Source organism: Typopeltis vanoorti, chromosome 13 (genome assembly GCF_054136105.1).
Source record: "Typopeltis vanoorti isolate ZY-2024b chromosome 13, IOZ_Tvanoo_1.0, whole genome shotgun sequence".
Lineage (NCBI taxonomy): Eukaryota > Metazoa > Arthropoda > Arachnida > Uropygi > Thelyphonidae > Typopeltis > Typopeltis vanoorti.
The window spans coordinates 86,057,846-86,081,072 of NC_143561.1; the positions used below are offsets into that span (position 1 = coordinate 86,057,846).

At 34.9% G+C, this 23,227-nt stretch overlaps 1 protein-coding gene and 1 long non-coding RNA gene across 6 annotated transcripts in view; one reads left to right on the forward strand and one right to left on the reverse strand.

The window, feature by feature from the left end:
- The window catches only part of LOC150100333 (uncharacterized), a 173,289-nt gene that overhangs the window by 59,099 nt on the left and 90,963 nt on the right, over nt 1–23,227 (forward strand). The gene's annotated exons all lie outside the window — the stretch shown is intronic.
- The window catches only part of CCT3 (chaperonin containing TCP1 subunit 3), a 226,398-nt gene that overhangs the window by 17,506 nt on the left and 185,665 nt on the right, over nt 1–23,227 (reverse strand). The window contains exons 13-16 of the mRNA XM_090402340.1: nt 22,078–22,176; nt 21,718–21,904; nt 8,600–8,740; nt 1,315–1,446 (exon numbers count right to left, since the gene is read on the reverse strand). Of these exons, the coding sequence (XP_090258466.1) occupies nt 1,315–1,446; nt 8,600–8,740; nt 21,718–21,904; nt 22,078–22,176 (559 nt within the window). The remainder of the gene's footprint in view (nt 1–1,314; nt 1,447–8,599; nt 8,741–21,717; nt 21,905–22,077; nt 22,177–23,227) is intronic.

The window sequence follows — 23,227 nt, forward strand, 5'->3', positions numbered from 1 at the left end:
CTTGAAGAATATAAAGCCATGTCTGCCATCATCTATATGACAAGTCAGGACTGACAGACCATGCACTGGACATTTCCTAATACAAGACTAAATGGAAAAAGAAACACTCTGCTTCTAATAATTTACTACAAGCCTGAAAGAGAGACCATTTTTAAAACCAACATCAGCTATGAAGTACTACTCCATTAATATGCCAAAGATCTGGGAGACAGCCATTCCAAGTCCAGACTTTTTTTCAATTAGCTGTTTTTATCTGCTCCTCCCCAAGTATTTGGGGAGGAGCAGAGTTCATGTGCTATGTGGTTACCACATGTGTAATTTTGTACTCTTAGGGTGCCGTATGGAAATATGTGAAGCAGTTATGAATAATAACCATTGGTTGTTATTCATAACTGCTTCACATATGAACAAGATCAAAGTGAAATAAGTAATTTATTGAACTTACTAATATTTTGCTGGATTTCCATACAGCACCCTATGCAGTTTATTCAGGTTTGCTATAATATTAGGTTGCTTCAGTATAAATAAATAATGAATGTATTTATTTATTTATTTATTTAATGCAAATCCCATCCATAGAAGGTTGTAATGCACCTATTGTACATTAACCCATGGCTGGCTAAGGGTTAGATATCCATGAATTGTGTTGCAGAGAACAAACATGGAATGTTTTTTTAACCTACTTCATGCTTCCAATAAGGGATGGGCATACAAGCAGATGATTTTCACACTTGGCTATTAAAAGCATCTACCTCTCAAAATATGTTAAGTCTGTATTAAAGACTGTATACACAATCTTAATATATGAAATGGCAAAAATGATACTTGAAGTAATGAAAAATTTATTTCTCCATTACTGACTTACAAAAATGAGTGCATACATTGGGGTTTGAGTAGAGCAAATGTACTCAATATTAGGATGTGTTCAACGTAATAGCAAAAAATATGACTGGTTGCTGCTTGCCATAAAATATTATAATCTAATTTTTTTTTAAATAAAAAATTAGAAAAGCAAACAACAAGCAAGCCTTTCACTGGTTCAAAGAATATTTCACTATGTAATAAAATTTTTATTACATTTAGACGAAACAGATTTTACACTACCATTACTATACCATTAGTTTGAAATGTGTTTGAGTCCAACTTATATTAAAAATATATGCACACTACAGTTTCTGAATTATTTTATCCTTAGCCTACCCCATGGCATTAAATGTTCTATATCTTTCTAACCTTTCGTAGATGGGATTAGCAAAAAAGTATTGTGTAATGCACTGTTACTTTAAAAACAAAGATCATGATAATATAACTTACTTCAACAGCTGTTTTGTACGTCTGCAGCTTGACTGCTAATGGCTCCCAAATTGCCAGACTGGTCATGTCTGCTAACTCACCACTATGTCCATTAATACCCCATGTGGCATTACCAGACACAGTATGCTTTGCCTGTAGGAAACAGTCTGTATTAATCATAAAGTAACAAGTAGGTAGATCTAAAATGACAAACTGATTAAATGAAAAATAAACAAGAATTTCTAATAAAAAAAACAAAACAAAATGTACCTGCAAAAACTGTAGAGTTGCAATAAGCAGCCCACAGAATGCAGGTTCCACTTTCCAAAATTTAAGTGCAATCTGTGGACTAATGTCAGAAATAAAAAGTTAAAAGCATCAAGTCAAAAATAATAAATACACTGTCTAAATAAAAATTTACTCAACAACATAACAGAATATGAGGCCAATGTATTATGCCTGCTAATTGTGTGTGCTTCTCTGAAAGGACCATATGTCCAGGAAGGAAAACTCTGCCATTGCCATATGAGACTACTGCATCTGAATATGGAGATATCTTCTGCTATATAGAAATTTACTGACTGAGTAATGATGAAATGTATAATTTAAAATCAGAAAATAAATTATTTCAGATCAGAACTAGAGTTTTTACAGCAGCTTAATAATCACTACTTGCTTAAAACCAAATATTAATCTATAGCAAGAAAGTTATTTAATCAATGAGATGTTTGATGAAATAAAAGTATTTGAGAATAAGCTTGAGTTGTGGGAGCTTCAACTTTGATAAAACAATATGATTTTAAAATAAAGCATAAAATATCAGAGGATATGAATAGTAAAAAAGCCTGAATCTATTGTCAAGGTATAAGAATGAATTGGGAAGAAAAGTTCCAATAGCAAACGAGTCAATACATAGGCTGTGTAAATGGGATGACATGCAGTTTTTAGATGTATCGAGCAAATCCGACCAATATAAGGACTTGCATGTGACTGATGGCTTGTACTTGAATGTATTTAAAATTAGTTGTGCGAATATTTTATTCAGGCCATTGAATAAAAGAGAACAAAAATGCAAACACAAATGCAAAAACAAGCACGTATGAAGATAATAAGGTTAAAGAAGAGTAGTATAACTAGGTTCTTGGTGCACTTGGAAAACTCTTGGCTACATGCCTAATTTTAGTGTGACAATTTTGGTAACTGGTAAAATATCCAGCCAGTGGCAACTGACCCAATGCTACCCTCATAAAATGCTAATTTAGTTTTTTAAGTCTCAAATCTGAATGGGACTCATTAAAATATGCAAAAGTACCTATAGGTGCAAGAGGATGTTACAATTTCATGTATAATGCCAATAGGAATGAAAGCTTGACTTGGCCGAAAATTACAAAAACTCATTCCTATAGCCTTTGGCATTATCACACATGAATGTATAATAATGAATTATACTGAGATTTAGTTTGACAGAAGAGTTAGAATTGAAACTAATAAGAATAGAAGTTCAGCAAGAAAGCAAGATTGAAAGAGGCGATGCATTTGAAGCTGTCTAGAGTGAGATAAAAAGCTCAAAGAACCAAATAAATAGTCATTTTGTTGCTATGGCGTGCAAAGCAAACGTGCTGAGCATGGAGTCAATATGATAATCCACACTGAAGGAATTTGATATGCTCTGGAGTGGGTGGGCTAAAGGTGGACGTTTATCTTTAGATGAGCTAAGATCTCTTAAAACAGTTAGGAAATGACATTCTGGTGATCACTCCTCTAGAAGAGTTTAGTGTTTTATGAGATGTTACTGTAATTGGTATTCCACTCATTAATGTCACACTTTCACCAGTGTTTGTGAGTGTTGCTGACATGATGTTTACACAATGTAGTTTTCACCAGAATGTGGTTTTCCTAACTGTTTTAGGAGATCCTCCTAGTCTTTCTACACCCTTTTGAATAAAGGCTGACACTTTCCCTATTGGCTTTTCACCTATATCATGGTTGATGAGAAACATTAGTACATTCAAATTGGTGTCAGATGTCTTTCTTACTTCTGTTGTCAAACAATTGATCTACAGTATATCTGTACTTAGCTAGGAGTTCCTGAGTGTATGTACTTGAAACTAAGAGCATTTAGAGCTCTAACTGTAAGCTAAGAGATCACAATTAGAGCATTTTGGTGTTTTGATCTTGCAAACAGTAAACACCATGAAAACTTTGTTTTCATGGTGTTTACTGCATTGGACACAGAAGGCAAAGTCATGATAGGTGGTCTGAGAATAACCATATTTCTGACATTTAAAGCAGCACAAAGGGTTAGTGATGCAAAGCCTTACTGGGTAGTTGAAAAACATAGCCTGCTCTGACAGATGTTCCTAATGTGAACCAGGTAACCTATGTATGTATGAGTATTCTTCTAATAGCTGTCAATCCTTGATCTTTCATTTTAGAGCAGATCTCCTTGTCTGGTACACTGAAGAGTTGGAAATGGTTAGTTTTGTGGGGGTGTAATAACTGTAATTTGTATTCCCCATGATGCTGTTTATTTTCATGTTGCATGAAGTAACTTTCTGATTGTCTTAGTTGATGCTTCAATAAGTATATCTCTTGAACAGAGATTCTTTACATACTTTGGAGATCTTGCCAACCCTTCTGGATGAAGAAGGGTGACATTTTTCTACGAGGATGTTTCCCTGCTGAGTATGTTATCAAAAAAAAGTGGAGTATTGATTGCAGCTTCTGATTTTCTGTTGGTCTTTCTATGGTTTCATGACATGGCTGAGGCTTGTTGAAGACCCTTATAAACAAAAGGGTGAAGACCTGTTCATTCTCAGGAGGAGTTTAGCACCAAAGCTTCCCCACCCATGGTGGAGCAACAAATTGCCAAAGCAGAGGCCAAAATAATGCAAGACTACCAGGGTCCCCCCTCACCTCCTTTCTGGGTGTCCAGGGGTTGCACCACATGGGAAACACAACAGTAAGGCATTGGATCCCAGTGATGTGGCCTGGAAGACAGGACAGTAAGTAAAAAAAGACTCAGAAGAAGTAGAGCAAGAATGTGGGAAGAAAAGCATAGAAAAACAGAAAAACAGTAAGGACAAAAAGAGCCACTATCTTCACTGGGAGGGGGTGCTACTCTGCAAATGGGATATCTTGTCAGTACTCACTTCTGACAATAAAGTGAAGTTGAAGTGAATTGGGGGAGGAGAAATGGCTAAACTACACAGTTAAATTTTGCAAAAGCACTTGACAGACTACCTCCAGGAATGTAGGATGGCTGATGGACAGACATCAGAGAACAATTTATGGCAGAGTCAATCCAGAAGGCAGACGACCAGTGGTATGCTACAGGACTTTGTACTTAGGAAGCTGCTATTTATTTTGTATACTAATGGTACTGGGAGAGAGGGGATATCCAATTGTATGCCAGCAATGCCTAACTGGCTAAGGTGATTTAAACAGACTGGCAGTCTGGACAAAGGATAATGGTTATCAATTCAAAGTGATAAAGGGTAAGATTATGCACTTTAAGAGGAAAAGGTTATGAAAAGACTACAAGCTATGTCATTACTAAGTGGAAGAAACTGATGACAACAGGATTTTGGAGAGAGAGAGAGAGGGGGGGGGTGATAGTGAACAAAGTTGAAGTTCAGATGACATGCTGCAAAAGTGGGCAAAATAGTTTAATATCACCTGGATGCTAAGCATTATACAACAATCAGGAGATAATTAAAAGTCGACTCTCACTATAGTAATCATTATAAAAAAACATCAAAGAGTTCCAATGAAGTTCCACAGGCACAATGCTATTTTGCAGAAAATTCACTATAAAAAACTGCCCACTGCAACAATTCCTGTGGTCCCTATGGGTTCTGTATAGTTAATCAATTATCTCTCTATACATAAGGCTCTGATACTACACTACAACTGGACTAGTACAGACTTGTTCACTTGGGTTTCTTTGTGTGTGGGGGGGGGGGGGAGACCCATCTCCCTCAACATTCCCTGAAGGTCTGTAGGTAACAGTTGAGCTGATATGTAGAAAACAGGGGATATTACAGAAACAAATTACTGAAGGGAGTTTCTAGAGTAGATACTGAAGAAATTTTTCAATATTACACACTCAAGATCCTAAAATATAATGGAGAAAAAAAAATAAATTTTCATATGTAAGTTTGCCTGAAGTTTATTTTCACCTTATTTGATATGAACATTACTGAAATTCAATTCTAAAAATAAATTTCAGAATGTCGGGCTTTTGGACACATGAAATGTTTATCCATTGATAATGTTTCAGTACTCCTTTGCAAGAGACAACCAGCCTTTGGAAGTCCATATGTAAGCATTTCATTCCAAAAGATGAAGGCTGTCAAACAAAAATCTAGAAACTAACAGTTCAACTATAAAAGATAAATGGTACCTTGAAGGTACCATTTATCTTTTATATATACTTGCTTCCTAATGAATTAGTAACAGAAGATAACTCACTATCAGAAAATTCTTCCAAGACTGAGAAAGTTAATTCTGCATACATTTTGGACTTTATAAGTGACTGGAGGTGAGTAACAGTTGCATAAGGAAATGCCATTTTCTTCATGCTAATGAAGAGAATTGTAATAATAAAAATGGATATGACAAGCCACAGTACATAGGTATCAAATGAATTGCAGTAACACTGCACTTCATGCAGATACAGTAATAAGGGAAGTTGGAAATACAATGCATTAAGTAGAATTGAACACTAGCAACTGAGGATCTAAAAAATGCCATTTATAAGAACAAGAATTGTGTTTTGACATATTCACACTAGCATATATCAATGAACTTAGAATTATTAAAAAAATTAGGACGATTTCCTGATGCTCAAAAGAAAATTTTATTATGTTTAAAAATTTGATGAAGGATCATGATCATAATAATACTGACAGAAAACTGAATTTTATGTAGAATATGTGCTGAGCATAAAAGCCATTTTCTCAATTAATTGCCATTTCCTTAATTGTCTTAAAAGCCATTTCCTAAAAATTAATCATTAATTTATTGAGAATAGAAGGTGATTTCGGGATGACAGAGTACACGTTAGTACTGAGCAGGCTAGGACTGTTTTTAAAAAAAAACAGTGAGAAGAGAACAAATAGCAATCACAAAAGCTGAATGGATGAGAAGGTGTTAAAGACCTATTGAGAATGGCAAGGAATTAAAAAAAATAAAAAAAAAATCAAAGGATGACTCAAAGTGTATATAGTCGTTTTAAACAAAAAACACGTTAAGTTTTTTAAAAAAAAAATCTTAAATTTCAAATCAGTAACTGCAGATATTTAAATGTATTGTAAGAGTTTCTGAAACCTGGTTTAATGGTCAAGTTTTTTCATGAAAGGAATTATGTTAGAAAAGACTAGGAAAAACAGGAGAAAAGTGCAATTCCCTGCAACACTACTCACCAACTGATTTGGTAGTTTGCAAGGAAGAAAGAAAGAAGAAAAACAGACTCCCCCTTGAGCAAGGCATCTTACCATGTAAAAAGTGGTAACATTATGGACCAGTTCTTCAATGAGCTAGGTATTAATAAATAATAAGTATTAATTAATGAGATCATTTTTAATTTTAAATGAATTGCAGAACTTGGAAGTAAAGATGACATATTAACCTTGGTAGTGCATAAATTTCAGGGTCAATTGAAGTGTTTCCTATTATTTAATGAGTTGCCAAGAAATAGTCCCTTCTGATATTGGAAACACGCAAGGATTATACCAGTTCATACAGTTTATCATATAAAATGGACATTTATGGACTAGTTAGCTTTATAATTTTTATAAAGTAAAATTCATTAGGATTGATATTATCCAGAATCTGATAGTGATCACAAGAACTGTGGTGATACTGAGAGCTAAATCAATGGCAGAATTCAAAGTTCTCGCTGATGAGACCTTATTGGTTGAAACAGTGACATCACAAAAACACTTAAATAAAATTCCTTATGCCCTTACCATTTTTTGGAGCTAAATTAATTGTGGCTAATCAACATTATTTAAGCCATATAGCAATTAATTCCATGTCACCATTACTTACAGCTCACAATCTCTTCATAGTTTAAAATACATTCATAATATACAATATGTACATTGCTTGAAAAGAAGTCAACAGACTCCCCCGTGGGAAGGCATCTTGCCATGTAACAAGTCAGATGTTTGTAGTTGGTAAAAACTGGAGGAATATGATGCTCCCAAGTCAGTGCAACTGTATATATAGGTGAAATAGTTGTGAGAAGGGAGCAACGAGTTTGAGAGAGGTGTTGTGAGAGGATGCCATGTTGCAGGCCAATCTCTCTTCAGCATATTATTCACAAATTGAGCCATCTCAGGTCAACAATCAGTGATACCATTAGTATGGTACTAAGATGGAAGTGCAGGGAGTCAACTGCAAGTGCCCCACAATGGATGACCCACCACACTTACTGAACGTGACTGTACAGTGCTATGAAGGATAATATGTAAAAACCGCCATTAATCGACTGAAACATGAATCTGCACAAAAACATTCGGAACCAAGGTTCACAACACATGGGTTTCCATGGTAGGACTGTAATATGCAAGCTTCACATTACCCAAAACCAACAAGCAGCATCACCTTCAGTTGTGCAAAGAGTGTGTTAAAGAGAGATGTGGAAGCTTGGAAAGCTGAGCTATGGAGCAACAAATCACGCTACATCCTCTACCAAGCAGATGGACAGGTGTGGATGTGGCAGATGACTGGTGAAAATCTATTTGTGGTACCACGAACATTGAACTCCGAGAGGTATCTGAACATTCTGGACAATGCAATGTTTCCCAATTTGTGGCATTTCTACGGAACTGACCACTGTCTGTTTCAGCAAGACAATTCACTGTGTTATAAGGCTGCTGCTATAACTTCGTGGCTTGTGGGCATGAATGTCACCACACTTGACTGGCCTTCACATAGTTCTGCTCTCAACCCTGCTGAACATGTATGGGATGAACTGAATCACTGGGAGAGGTCAAGGGACGTTCATCCCACAACAGTCCAGGACCTCATTACATGGCTACAGGAAGAATGGTCCAAAATTCCCATTGTTCTCTATTGCACGCTTGTGGAAAATATGCACCATAGGATTGCTGCAGTCATCGCAGCAAAAGGAGGTCCTACATCTCATCAAGATGGGCACCATGGCTGTTTGTTCCTTACACTATGGTATCCAGTGACTGCTTTCCAAGCAATGTAAATACTATCTTTCAAGGCACTGAGTTAATTTTTATTTGTGATCTAAAATGTAATATGCTGAATTGTTATTTATAATACTTACTCTTAGGGCAGTTAATGTTCTTATTGTGTGCCCACCACAGTTCTGTATTAAAGTACGTGGAATTACTTCAAGTGCTTTAGCAACTGCCTTGTAAGGCCACTGATGAACTCCAGTTATAGTCTTAGCTTTTTCTGTGAGCATCTGAAAAGAAAGTTTTTTTGTTACTCTGATGGAAACATACATTTAATCATCATCATACGTATCAAGGATTTAGGCCTAGTATGGCCTGTTCTGGCCTTAGAAGTTGTCGTTGAATCGTTTAAGAGGACGTCCTGGTTTTCTTTTTCCTAATGGCTTGTACTTTAAGGCTTGTTTTGGTAATCTTTCTGTTTTCATTCATTTAATAACTATTTAATACTGCTATTAAAAACAGTTTAGTGAAAACAGTTATTTTCAAAGGATAGAGGCCTTCATTAATTACTCCAACTATAGAGGTCTCACTTACAGGGTGTTCGGGATAAATTTGACAGTTTCGTAAGGAAAAAGAAAATCTTCTTTGTATCTATTAAATTTAATGAATTGACAAAAAAACATTACAGGCAGAGTTAATTACAATACTATCAACAAGATTTACTCAAAATAACCACCATTAGCATCGATCACAGCTTCAATTCTGCTTCGGAACCTCGAACAAGCTGATGCTACAGTCTCCCTGGGAAGGGCCGCAAAAACTGTTTTAATTTTATCCATTAACTGGGCTTTTGTATTACTGGAAGTGCGATTGGTGTCTTTTTCAACTGCGCCCCATACAAAATAATCCATGGGGTTAAGGTCTGGGGAGTTTGGAGGCCAAACATTTGGACTGGTGAAGTCGTAGAAATTTTCAGACAACCATTTTTGACTTTTCCCAGAGGTGTGGCAAGGGGCCGAATCCTGCTGCCATACATACGGCCTACCATTGGCTACCCTTGTTATCCAGGGCTTGACTACAGTTAGCAACTCCACGAACAAAGCCCGAATTCCAATGCCAGGGTTCTTCAACACCTGTTCCTGCAGATTTGCGAGGAATTCTGCTGTACGAATGGAATCAGATCGTCTGCTAGGGATCTTTCTTCTTGCTACATCCTCGTAGTCACCATTGCAAGTCTCTAGTTCATGCCTGATTGTTTTTACTGTATTCAGGGAGCATTGGGCAGCAGTCGTAATATCCTTATTTTGATGGCGGGCACGAATCATCATGATACAAGTTATTCTCTTCCATGATTCAGGTGGGTTCCAGCTATCCATCCTTTCTGACATCTTGTATATGAATGAAGAAGGGTCCAAACTTTTAAATGAAGAGAAGTGTGTGTTAATACATGTAACTTACGGAAAAATATAATTAATTATAAATATGTCAAATTTATCCCGAACACCCTGTATATACAGGTAACCCTTGTATAATGCGGATGTTAGGTTCCACAAAAATGTCACGTTATGCGAGACTCAGTTCACATAGAAAAAGTAAGGTTAGGTTCCAAAATCGTTTTTTTTTTAAAGATTATATAAACAATGACATATCCAACAAAAAATTTTTTATTTAATTCAGGTAATTCATGTAAGTTAAGAAAACAAATACATAGTATAAAATTATAAAAGATTATAAATTGTACATAAACTTCATTGCACATAATACATACATGTTTTAAGCAAAATGAAATAAAGTGTATATTTTAATCATCATCATCACTTTCTTCAAAACTAACATTTCGTAGATGTTCTTTATTTATGAGTGGCCGAACATCGTCATCACTTGGAATCTCTTGGATATCATTTGTATAATTCTCATTGCATACTTCGGTTGGTTTAGTTATCAAGAAGTCAGTAATAGGATCTTGCTTACCACTATGCTGCAATTTTTTTATTAAGTTCGTAATACGGAGCTAAACAAATATCCCATTGTCTCGTGAATTTTCCGGAGTGCTCCATTGGGAGATCATTATCCATAAAATAACTTTCTTACCAAGTCCAAACCTTCTGCTAATCTGAATTCTTTAACGGATTCATCACAATCAGAATCTTTGGCAGAACTTTCCCTGCCATCTGGTAATTGTACCAGTTCCTCCTCATTTAAATCTATTTCTCCATCAATTAATTCACTAATTTCGTTTTCAACCGTATCACTAAAGTGCTCTAAATGGCCATTACTATAAAAATATTTTTTTTTTACATTAATAAAAAAAAAAAAAACATTACATCTTGTATGTAACTCACCAAAATATAAAGTGCTCAGCTTGAGATTAACACACTTATGATTTTTAATGTGCTTTCCTGGCAGAAAACGAAGACAATTTTCAACAATAAATACTTTATACGGTAAACAATTGACATACATGCGTGCTAAGAGATATCCCCCCCCAATATAAATTCGCTACTTATAACTACATGTGCGATATGACCAGATGCAAATTTAACAAAGATAAAATTTGATTTTTAAGTCACGCGTTCAAAAATATATGAAAAGATAAAGGGTTATTACAGTTTGTAAACTGTCTTATATCGAAAACGCGTTCAACAAGGGTTACTACAATTTATAGACCATGTTATACAAGGGTTACCTGTATATTGTAGCTTTCATAGGATATATGCATAAAACATGTTTAGCAATCAGAGTGGCAATGTAAGTTAAAGTGTGTCTGCATCCCCAATAAAACTTTTATTTTGTATCTTAAAATTTTTTTTGCAGGGTCACTTAAAGGATGTTAAAAGCATGCTGGTTTGAAGATAGGGTCAAAGAATCACATTTTCTGTTCTCTGATTTCTCATTTATTTTAGACAAACAGAAAAGAAATCATTGGGAACAGAATAAGGTTATGTATTTTAAATTTTGTAAAATTGCACAAACTGTTATGAATGCACTTCCAAGACTTGTTCAGGGAGACCTATTTTGACATTCTTAAATACATTTTTTTTTTTAAATGTTGAGCCCATACACAAGAGGGTGGTTGGTTGGCTGATCAATCTATAGTGTACATTAGTATTGTGTATGGATAGTGAGTTGGGAAAGAAGGTACTTGTTCACATTTGATTTGAATGACTGTATATTGTATTCCTTGGGGAACACAGTTCCATAGTAGAGCAGTTGCAGGAATGAAGGAGGAGGAGAAGAAACTGTGGGTTTCAAGATGCACTATGAAGGGATGTTGAACAGCAGCTGCACGTGTTCCAACGAGCTTAATACTAAGTGGGGGAATAATTGATGCAATTTCGGATGAACATTTTCCATGGAAATATTTGTAGAATACACATAGTGCAGAGACCAATCATCTCTGTGAAAGTGGTGGTGGTGGTGGGGAAAGTGAGTTGGTAAGAGATGGGTCATTAATAAGTTTGATTGCTTTCCTCTGTATCGAGTCAAGCATTTTGAGGGAACTTTTGGGACCCTACTCCATATGTGAGAGCAGTATTTGATGGTGGGGAAGATTAATGATTTGTATAAGGTTAACAGTTGTTCAGGGGTGAAGTAACATCTTGAGCGAAAGAGAAATCCTAATTTTTTATAAGATGAGGATGAAATGGCTGTGATGTGTTTATGTCAGGAGAGGCTTGATGTCACGGTAACTCCAAGAAGAGAAATCGCAAATTGTCTGGCAATTTGGGTGATGTCAAAAATAATACTGGGAGAAAATAGTTATTTTTTTTTTTTTATGAGAAATAAGACAGTTCTGGGTTTTATTAGCATTGAAATTGACTAGCTTATCTGAACACATTGGAGGATGGCTTGGAGATCAGAACTGAAGGCAGTGGTGGATGTTCTGTAGGTTGAGGTGAGTTGTGTAGAGTAAGGTTTATCAAAAGAAAGGGGAGGAGAGAGGGTAATGTACTGTCGTCTGCAAAACTGTGTATTGGGTTGGAGATCAGCCGAGGTAGGTCATATATAGTAGGAAGAGGGTTGGTGAGAGGACAGAACCTTGTGGAACCCCAGCATTAGTTGAATGGTGAGAGGATAAGGAACCCACCACCACATAGTCATATAGTGTGCGTCCACACAGAAAGCTGACAATCCAACTACAGAAGTCTTGAGTTAGAATAAATGATGGCAGCTTGCTTAGTAATCCCTGTCAAACGCCTTGGAGATATCAAGTACAACTGCTTGATATTCATCAAACTTCTCCATGGCATTTGTCCAGAGATGGGTGACATATGTGAGCAGATCTCCTGCTGATCGCCAGCGACGGAATCCATATTTGTGGTCGTTTATTAGGCAGGTACTTTCAAGGTAGTGTAGTAGTTGAGAATTGATGATTTTTTCCATTACTTTAGACAGGACTGAGGTGAGCGAGATGGGGCAGTAGATGGATGGCAGTGACTTGTTGCCCTTCTTGGGAATGGGTTGAATATAGGCCAATTTCGCTGTGGGATACCAGTGGAGTAAAACAGTATATACAGGCGACATAGGACAGGAGTCAGTTCTGGTGCATAAACCTTCAGGATAATTGGAGGAATGCCATCAGGGCCAGGGGACTTTTTTTGTGTCAAATTTGGACAGTACTTTACTGATCTCTTTCTAGCAAAAGGATATAGTGGGCATGGTATGTTGGGCATCTGGAATGGTTGGGGGACATTTGCCATTGTTAATTATGCATGCTGAAGCAAAGCGTGAGGTCAGGAGATTGGCCTTTTCTGTAGGTGATGATGATGCAATACAGCCATCTAGGCATTTTTTCGTTAAGTAAAATCAGGCAAGTTATATTCGAGTAAATACGGTAAGCATTTCACCAACAAGCTGAGCTTCCCCTGCTCAGCTAACTTCTATGGTGAGTTACAATGCATAAATATTTTTCTCATTACTATTTTTTTTTTCAAACCAACATTATAATCAATTTAATAATACAATAATAAATTTTACACTGATAATATAAATTTATATATAAATAAAGATTATAAATAAAATTATAAATACAGTAAAACCCCGTTTTTACGGTCCTGCAATTTACGTCATTTTCCATTGGTCCCGTCTTAAGGCCTATTCTTACGATATATTGTTTTCCCGCCATTAACAACTTGATGTGGACATTATTTGTTTTTTTCCCTTCTCGGGTGTCAATACTGATTTTCGAATCGAATTCTGCAGAAATCTGCGCATTTCTGTTCCCAGATGGCGTTGCTTTCGGCTGTAGTTTCGCTTCCGCCATCACCGTGACCTGCAAGGTTGCAGCAGTGATGTAGTGATGAGTGATATTTCAATCACAGTACGAAATGATATTGCAGAATTTCTGCTACATAATTTAGTGTGCGAAAGTTGCGGTGGTGTTAGTAACATGGAGAAAAAAGACAGAAAATGTATTTCGGTAGAAGAAAAGATGGCAATTCTGCGACGTGTAGATTGGCATGCCGGAACACGTGTGCATCTAGCAAAAGATCTTGGACTCTCCGTGTCCACTTTGAACACGATAGTAAAAAACAGAATGCAAAGCAATCTGGCGCTATGTCAAAAAAAAAAAAGTTTTTTTTAATCCATTCATTTTCAATTATTAAATTTTGTAATCGAGTATGTAGACTCACATACTAGCAGTAAGTCATATTTTACCCTTTAATGTTTTTTTTTTACATTTCCTGTTATTTACACTTTTTTTTCATCAGTCTCCTGAAAAGTGTAAAAAAGGGTTTTACTGTAATTATTTATAAAATATTATATATTATTATAAATTAATTAATAGATTTTCTATTAATTTTTCCCCTACTAAAAACTTCCCGGCATGTCATCAACTTAATTTGTAAGTTTTTGGCACATGCACATAAAAAGGTTTGCCACCACTGTCCTAGGAGGATGATTTTGCTGTTTGGAAAGAAAATCAATTTTTAAGGAGAGGAAATTAAAGAGCCCAGAGCGGCTGGTTGAATTAGGGGAGCGATAGAGACAGCATACAGATCTGACTGAGTTGGGAAGGGATATTTTCAACCAAAGAAGGTCAAATTTGGGTGCTCTCAGGCAAGGTATGTTGCAGTGGATATATGCACAAATGCCACCCTTGGGTCAAAAGGAGTTAAAGAGTGTGTAGTTTGGAAGGCTGAGATGAATAGTGTTAGGGGGAGGTGAGATTTGAGTTGATGCCAGAAAGAGAGATGGGTTTGGTACACTGAAGGTGGTAGTAGACACTATTAGGTTGGAGTTTAGGCCATGGATGTTGGTGAAGTGGATATGTAGGGTTTAGGTATACATATCATATCCCCCTCCTTGAATACATCTACTGAAGATGCATTTACACCAGCTAAAGTCAGTCCATTCCACACAATTGGAACAACATGAACTTTACATGCTTCCTAACGACATCTCCAGCCAACTTCTAGGGAAGATTCCCCCCTCCCACCCCAATGTTCTACTTCCACCATTCAAAAGATGCAAATCTCAGCCCCCCCACACACACATGATAAAATCCTCTTACAACAGTTATGCATTTATCATATCTGCTCTCTTCCATCTGTTCATCACACAAGCCAATGAATCTTTTCAACTATCTTCCTTGTCTACTTGGAGCCTAGGTCACTATCACAGAGTAATCTAAATGTACTCTTATCAAGGCCTTATGAAGTGGGTTAACTTCGTTATGCCTCAAGTTAGTCTTCTCTTTGACAGTGCTGCTATCTGATGTGATAAATTAACCACTTTCACAGTGTGATTTGGAAACTTTAACTAGCTGGTCACAATAAACTCCTTCAGTATTTAGTGCTTCAGTGACTACATGGCCACTACCTAGAGACCCACCTGGTAATTTGCAATCACCAGTACTGGTCTGGTTGGCCAAGTGGTTAGCGTACCCACTTTCCAACTAACAAGTTGTAGGTTCGAATCCTACTGCAGGCATGAATTCTGTGAAATGAAAGTTCACAAAACATTCTAAATTTGCCAAAAAAGGTTAACTTCCCCATCCTTATATTCTTTTAAATAATCATATAAAGGTTATGAGTTTTTCTTGCACTTACTCTAGGCTGAAGTTAATATTTTCTTATTTTTGTCATTCATCTATGTAGGAAGCATTTTTCCCACATGCATTCCAAACTTGACCAAACACAAGTTTTGTGCAGTTAAGAGCACGCCACTCTTAATAGGTTCTTTAATTTTATAAGCACTATCTCAAATAGTACGTAATATATACCCACCTCGTTTGTAGCACAAGCACTTTGTTTCATTTCAAGCAAAACCGATTTCTTGGAGTGCTTGTCATCACTTCCACAAGAACTTGCTTACTAGCCATAAGGATAGTGATAAACACAAAAGCACTTCCAGTAGATGATCAATCATGAATCTTCAGCAAGACAAAATGAGAAAACGTGTACTATTGCACTGGCCTCTCATGGTGCTTTCCATAAGTATGGCTGTTGAGTGTTATTTTAAATTTTATAATATAAATTTATTTCATAATATAAAACACACATGAATTAAAAGATCACTGTATAATGCAATTATCTAGTTCTTCTTTCACTCATTAGGAATCTTGCATATGTTGAGTTGAACAACATTCCTTCAGCACCCATGCCGATATCAAATCAAATCGAACTACTGTGTTTAAGTTAGATTCTTGAATAACTTCAATACTCATCTGCCTCTATTCTTTCACACAGTTCACCCCTGACATCAACAGCCATACTTATGGATGTTATGGAATATATACCTTACTTAAGTGATCACTTAACAACTCAGCTATTTCTTGTGTATCTAACACGTTTCTACCATCCACATTCACTATAGATATTCTTTACAATGAATGTTCTTTCAGATTTTCTTTGGCCTATTATGCAAACTTTTTATAATTTGATTTTGCCTTCATCATCATGACCACCACTTTATTAACCTGCTCTTTAGAGTACTTCACTGTCATCAGATTCACAATATCCTCTCTATTTTATTTGTTCAGCTCTTGCTTTAACATATTATTCAGTCTTAACTCCCATGTAACCAATTTTGGCATTAGTATATGCACATAACAGCTGACTACTACTGGGGTGATGAGTTGAATTTTGAACCAAATCCCTACATTCGCTGTTAACACTTTTCTTTCTTTACAAAACTGGTCTTGCATTTCCTGGAATCATCCCTAACGAGTCATCTTTCTCTCTAATTACACTCAATTATACCATTTAATGCACACATCCACTCTTTCATGCAACCACTAGATATAGCTAGTTTCCCTAACAATTCACATCCATTCTTTCACTGCAGTGAAAGAATAAGAATGAATAACAGTTTCTCCAAGTGCCTGATACCAAAACCAATGAATGCAATTCGTTCTTTCAACCATCAAAATCACTGCATACATATAAATACTGTACATTTATCTTACAAAATCTACAACTTAATGATTTAACAAATCACATTGTACTCTATATATTCTCCCTGGTTTTCATTATATACCAGAATGGTTTATTAACTTTTTAGTTAATATCACAGATTCGGATCGGGGATATTATTATTATAATAAGTTAACTTAAGAGACTGAGTGAGAGACAGAGAAAATTCAAAAATATACGTCGGAACCAGTCTGGGTAGTGGCCCTTCCCTTAATGCATATTATACATGTCTGCAAGGAGATGTGTTTGCATTATGGGAGATACTAAGGCAAGTGATGAGAACTTACACCACCTTCAATCTGAGTTGCCCCAGTCTTGAAAGTACTTCAGGCATAAACTTTGTTTGTTTACACTTGGATCAAGGATAAAACCCACTAAATAATTAGTAGCATAGCCAAGTGAAAAAACTTCCATAATGTATTTCTTCTTTTATATCTTCTCTGTAATATCAGTTCCTTTTTTACTTCCTTGAAATACAAAGATAATTTTAACGTTCCCTTTTTCTTGGTGGAAACTTCTTCCTTATCCTTGCACAGAAAAAGAATTCATCTCTTTAAGCTTTACAGCACTTAACTAGAATATATTTGCTGTATGACATATCAAAAGGAAATGGGCTTTATTATCACTTAGTTATCTGGTAGAGACTGTTTGCAGTTGCTATGATTATCATACAGTATAGAGACACTCACATTGTCACGCACAATACCAATTTTTTGTATGAATTAGAACCATCAGTTATAACCTATCTTTTCTGTAACCTTCATTTTAGCTTACTAGTTTGCATTCCCTGAGGATGCCAATAGAAAAAGATTGGCGAAACATGTAAGAGGATAAAATAAAGCTACTTGACAAAGATTAGATAAAAAAAAAGTGTAATAGTCTTATGAATAATTGTCAAGAAAAAATTCAACACAACGAACAGGATCAACGAGTTCACCAAACAAAAGGTACGCAATCTCGAAGGTTTAAAATGCAAAAAAGCTAGGTATTTAAACTATCTGACTTTTTTTAAAAAGATGTAGAGACAATAGCGTGATCCCAAAATTTCTTCGTTTGAAACAATATTATAAAACTAGACAAGCCAACTTGATTTACCAATGAAATGGGCTTTACTTTGGGAGAAACTATATATAACTTTTTTCTAATTGCGACTTAGCTTCCTTTGAAAGAAATTAATCAGTTAATTTTGGGATAACTCTATGTTTTCCTGATTATACTCTTTTCCACCTTTTTTGACTTAAGAATTCCTTCAAATTCTATTTCTCCCCTAAACCTCCAACTTTTCAGAACATATCTGTTGCACTAATCAGTGCAAGAGCTATTCTATTATTCTCCTTCACAAATTCAACTTCCTCTTCAGAAGTACAAACTTCGTGAAAGTGCACTATTACCTGATGTGGTAAGCAACAGAGATAAAAATCACTTGTTGTTAAACACACCTACACTTCTTTAATGGCATGAACACAGCATCAGAAAGTTCAATATTTTCTTTTTTCAAGTTTACATTATAAAAATAATAAATAAATAGAGGCGAGTCCTTTTTACATATAAATGTCACAAACAGTTTGCAACAGGTGCCTAACATACAAAGACTTCTCTTTTATGTAATGTCAGTAAAGAAATTTCTGATTACAAGAAATAATGCATTTTCTTTATCCATTTAGGAAATGTTTACACACATGATAAATAATAAAACTAAAAGTTATCATCCTTTCCTTTTTATTTATTTCTTTAAATAAAAAAGGAAAGATAATCTGATATTGCTAAATAGCAGATATCCAACAATATCATTTTTCAAGAATCTTCAAAGCTAGGAAACATGCTCTTGTTCCTTGCTCATCCAGTATGCCATTGAATTACCATATACACCACCATATTCTTTTTCTATCCATTGTTTTCTCAAACTTTTCTTCACTTCTTAATGTTTCTTCTCCTTTCCTAGCATTTGCTCAGCACTTTTATCAATAGATATAAATAATATGAATGAATATAATAACTATAATAGTTAGTATAGTTACTTATATCTATAATGAACACTTTGTCGAAAACAGCACAGACTAGGTCATATTGTATTATATACCAATCAGTAGCAGTTGGGTATGCTATCGTGACTTATGCAACTCGCGCAACAAAATTCACGCCAGTTTGACTGCACGATTGCATTTTTATCAATGTATGAAAGTTTTAAGATTGTATAGCACATCAGTGCTCATCTTTATTTGTCCAGTGCAATTAATTGTAACCAAATCTGCATAGAGTCGGTGAACAATGTGGTTGTTTTAAGATATATTAGAAAAGAATAATGAAGGAGAATGCTATATTCGAATTAAAATTTGGAAGAGGACAAAGCTTACCTCATTCGACTACAATACATATTTACAATTTACCAATTGTAAATATAGGCAAAAAGGTTATAAATTTATTGATATAGTAAAAACTTGCCTACCACATTTATTCACACTTCATGGAACTTAGAAAACAAAAACATCAACTCATGACAATGTTCAATTGGATTGGTTGACACAATAACCAATCACAGTCTCTAGGTGCTATTGTCTCAGAGCTCACCCAGACTCGCCCTCTGAGTGGTTTAAAACTACTAGAATGTTAAGAATTTGACCCGATGTGCCACCTGTACATCTTTTCAAAAGGCTTAAAAGTGTACATATTTCGAACACACACATGGGCTATTAACACGAATGTGATGTAATGTTTATGCATTGAAAAGTGTCCCCCCTTCATGAATCATTAGTATATAGTGTTTACTTTTAGTCATTGCACGAAGTCTGGAAACAATAAGTGGAGTCTTTAAATGCAAAAATATAATATTGGTGATACTGATATTCGGTGGACGAGCAACGCACACCTGGAATATTCGCTCCTGATACACCTCTAAATATTAATTAAGCACCTAAATCTGAACGAAAGCAAACACAATTCATAATGCAGTATTGCTTTAAAAAAAAAATAAATAAAAAACCCAAGCCTGTTTTTTCAGAACTCTCTTAACAATGATTTCCTGAATACTTTGCCTAGCAGTGGCTGGTGAAAGTAGAACTCAGGATCAATCCTAGAAGCTGGTTAGGAGTGTATGGAATGGGTGTTAGATTTGTATATGATGTTTTAGAAATAAAAACTTTTGGCCCATGATTTTACTTACCTACTGTTTTGCACGTTGTGAGTTACTTGTTTTGTGAGTACAACTTCTAAACATGTTCAAGGAAAGATATGATAAGTATCAAGTCTCTAAATGGGCCCTCCCACAATGAGTCCTTAGATTTCCTGAAAGAGCATTCATAATAACAATAATATGAAAAAGTATTATAGAAGGTGTTGACCATACTTCATTGAGTAAAAAGAAAAACTTAGGTTTTGTTTAGTGCAGAGTCTTACAGGAATTTTCAGGCTAAACTGGATGATTTTTAACGTTTCTTTTTTTAAATTTGCATGTGATATTTCAGAAATACAAACCTTTAGCCCATGATTTTGATTACCAGCTTTTATTCTCCTCCCCACATGATTTATCCATCAGGAACAAACTACTTAAATTTCAAATATCTTGAGGTCAGCAAGTTCCTATTTTTCCATCTGCTTTTATTAATACACTCTTTGATTTTGCCATTTTACATGTTGCAATTGGAAAGAGGAAGTACTTAAAGCATAAATACTTTTATATATAAAAGATATTCTAAATGTTTTTATTTTTATGATGATAAATGCAATTTTCTTTCTATATGGAAAATTAGTTATTACTGACAGATTTTTTTAACATTAATTTAACTTGACCATGAATAAGAAGTGTTAGTTTTGGAATTTTTTTAAAAAAAATCATGAAACACTTTATTAGCAAAAACAATTATACAAAATGTATTGATCGTTCCACAGGCCAGATCTTGCCAGCAGGCTTCTGGTGAATGAGGATAAACATAACTTTCCTTGTTGCCCTTTAAAGTAAACCCTGCAGGAACAATTCAACAGGTAAACGTTACCTTATGCTATATACAAATTTGTGGGAAGGAAAAATCAGGCAGTAGCATGACCATTGCCACTAACACTACTAAATTATAGGGTTTGCTGTATCCGCATTTTCAACCCGTAAAAGTGAGTTGCCATTCATCGTCACGCAATTCCGTGTATAAAAACGACTTTATATACTGTTGAGTTGAGATATCTTCAAAGAAATACCTACTACTACTACTGAGCAATTATATCTCATTTATGTCAAATTTTTTAAACATAGAACCTAAAACAGAAAGATAGGATGTAAATAGTGACACCTTTTCACAACAAGATCAAACTTCTACTGCATGAAAAATTACAAATGTTTTTACATACCACTTCAACAACAACAAAAACTACTTGCCAGTTCAGTGATATTTCTTTCCCTCTAAAATTCCATGATTTGATAGTAACCAAATATTTCTTGTGGAATACCAAGCACAAAGTTTATGTTATGTAAAGAAATTCATTCCATCAACGCATCTTACTGCAAATCACGAATAAATAGTGAAATAATGCATTTTGTGATAAGAGAATGATCACTTGAAAAATACTATTTTTAAGAATGCTTGTTATTTTACATTAAATTGGCAGTGAGGGCAGGAGAGGCTATCATGTTCAGCCAGCGTGTTCTGAAACATGTATCTTTGAGTTGGAGACCAGAACAATACCAAATTTTCCATTCTGAAATCTGTCAATATCACAATTTGAAATTATCTTCTCAATTATTAGCTCCTTTCCTTTTCCTCTTTCTCTTCAGGCAACTGTAATGTCTAAATAAATAATCTTGTAATTATTCAGAGATATCTTGTCAATTTTGATTTTTCAAAGAAACTCTGCTGTTAACTTACCTGACCAACAGCCATTTCAACTGCACCACCACCTGGTACTAAATATGGTTCCATCATAACATTACGAACCACACTCATTGCATCTTGAAGATTACGTTCCACTTCATGAAGCATATCTTTACTGGCTCCACGAAGGAGAATGGTGCAAGCTTTTGGATCCTTACACTGAGTAATGTAGCAGAAATATCTATTAATAAAATTTAACAGAATAGTTTGTTAGTACAGATGTATCTTCTATACATATAAAATGACATTTTACTAATTAAAAAGAAATTATTTAAAACTTGCAAATTACCTTGCACTGAGGAAATAACTAAGGAGCAATCGAATTATAGTAACTGAAACAGTGAATTAACTTACTCATCACCAATTTTTTTAATTTCAAATAGTCCAGCATTAGTTCCAATATCCTCTTCCTTCAACTCATCTGTCCGATTGACAATTGTAGCTCCACAAGCCCTAAAAATAAGATTTAGAGATTATTACAGAAAAAAAATTGATACTTTAAGACATGATTTTATAAGCAGCATGAGATCTTTATCATCGTTAAATTTTTTCTAATTATACAATTAGAAAGGTCATGCATTACATAATTTTCTTATAACTTGGCTAAATGGGGAAGGGGAAAAAAATGTATACATTAAAAATACATTAGTTGGATGAGGTTAAGATTTGGGAAGGAAAAAATAATTTTTTTAACACTGGGATCATAATTTCTTCGCCCGAACATTCCATCTTGGTTCAAATTATCAGTTAATCTTAAACATCCTTAAAAAATTAAACCACAAAAAATTATAAATATCCATATTTATTGATGTATTTTTTTAAACTGAAACATGAATTAATGTGGTAATAAAAATTAAACAGATGGATTAACACAAATGGATTAACCACCGAACAGGCCTTGACACATTTAAACATTAATAATTATATGGATGCGAAGCATCCAATGAAGCTAATATAACATTTGGATACCAATGAAATAACATGCACATATTTTTTATATACAGGGCCATTTGAGTGATTAATAATATTCTTATCTATAATTTACCAGAGGTGTAAAGCAAAGCCTCTTAAGCTCTTATTTCAATAATTTATTATTTTTGGATACATTATTACTAACCCCTGCAAGGATGCCAGTTATAATTAAACAGTGAAGTTCTGCAAATGAAAAACATTATCTGCACTGTCATTTACCCTTGTGTTACTGTTGAATTTTTATGCATATCAATAACAAAGATGCTTTATGAAACCGTTTATGTAAGTAATCTGTATTTAACTTATAAGTATGGAAGGTGGGTACAAAGTTATACCATTTCCTGCTGAGGTAAGTGAAAGTTAAAACCGTGTCCATTGATTATGCAATGGCAAACATAAACCAAAATCTACTTAGAATAAAATACTAACAATATTTTCATATTTTTAGGATTCCTTAGATATCTCTTATTTTCTCAATTCCCATGACTATTTCTGCTGAATGAAGACTTGTTTTCACAAAAGTAAAGATAAT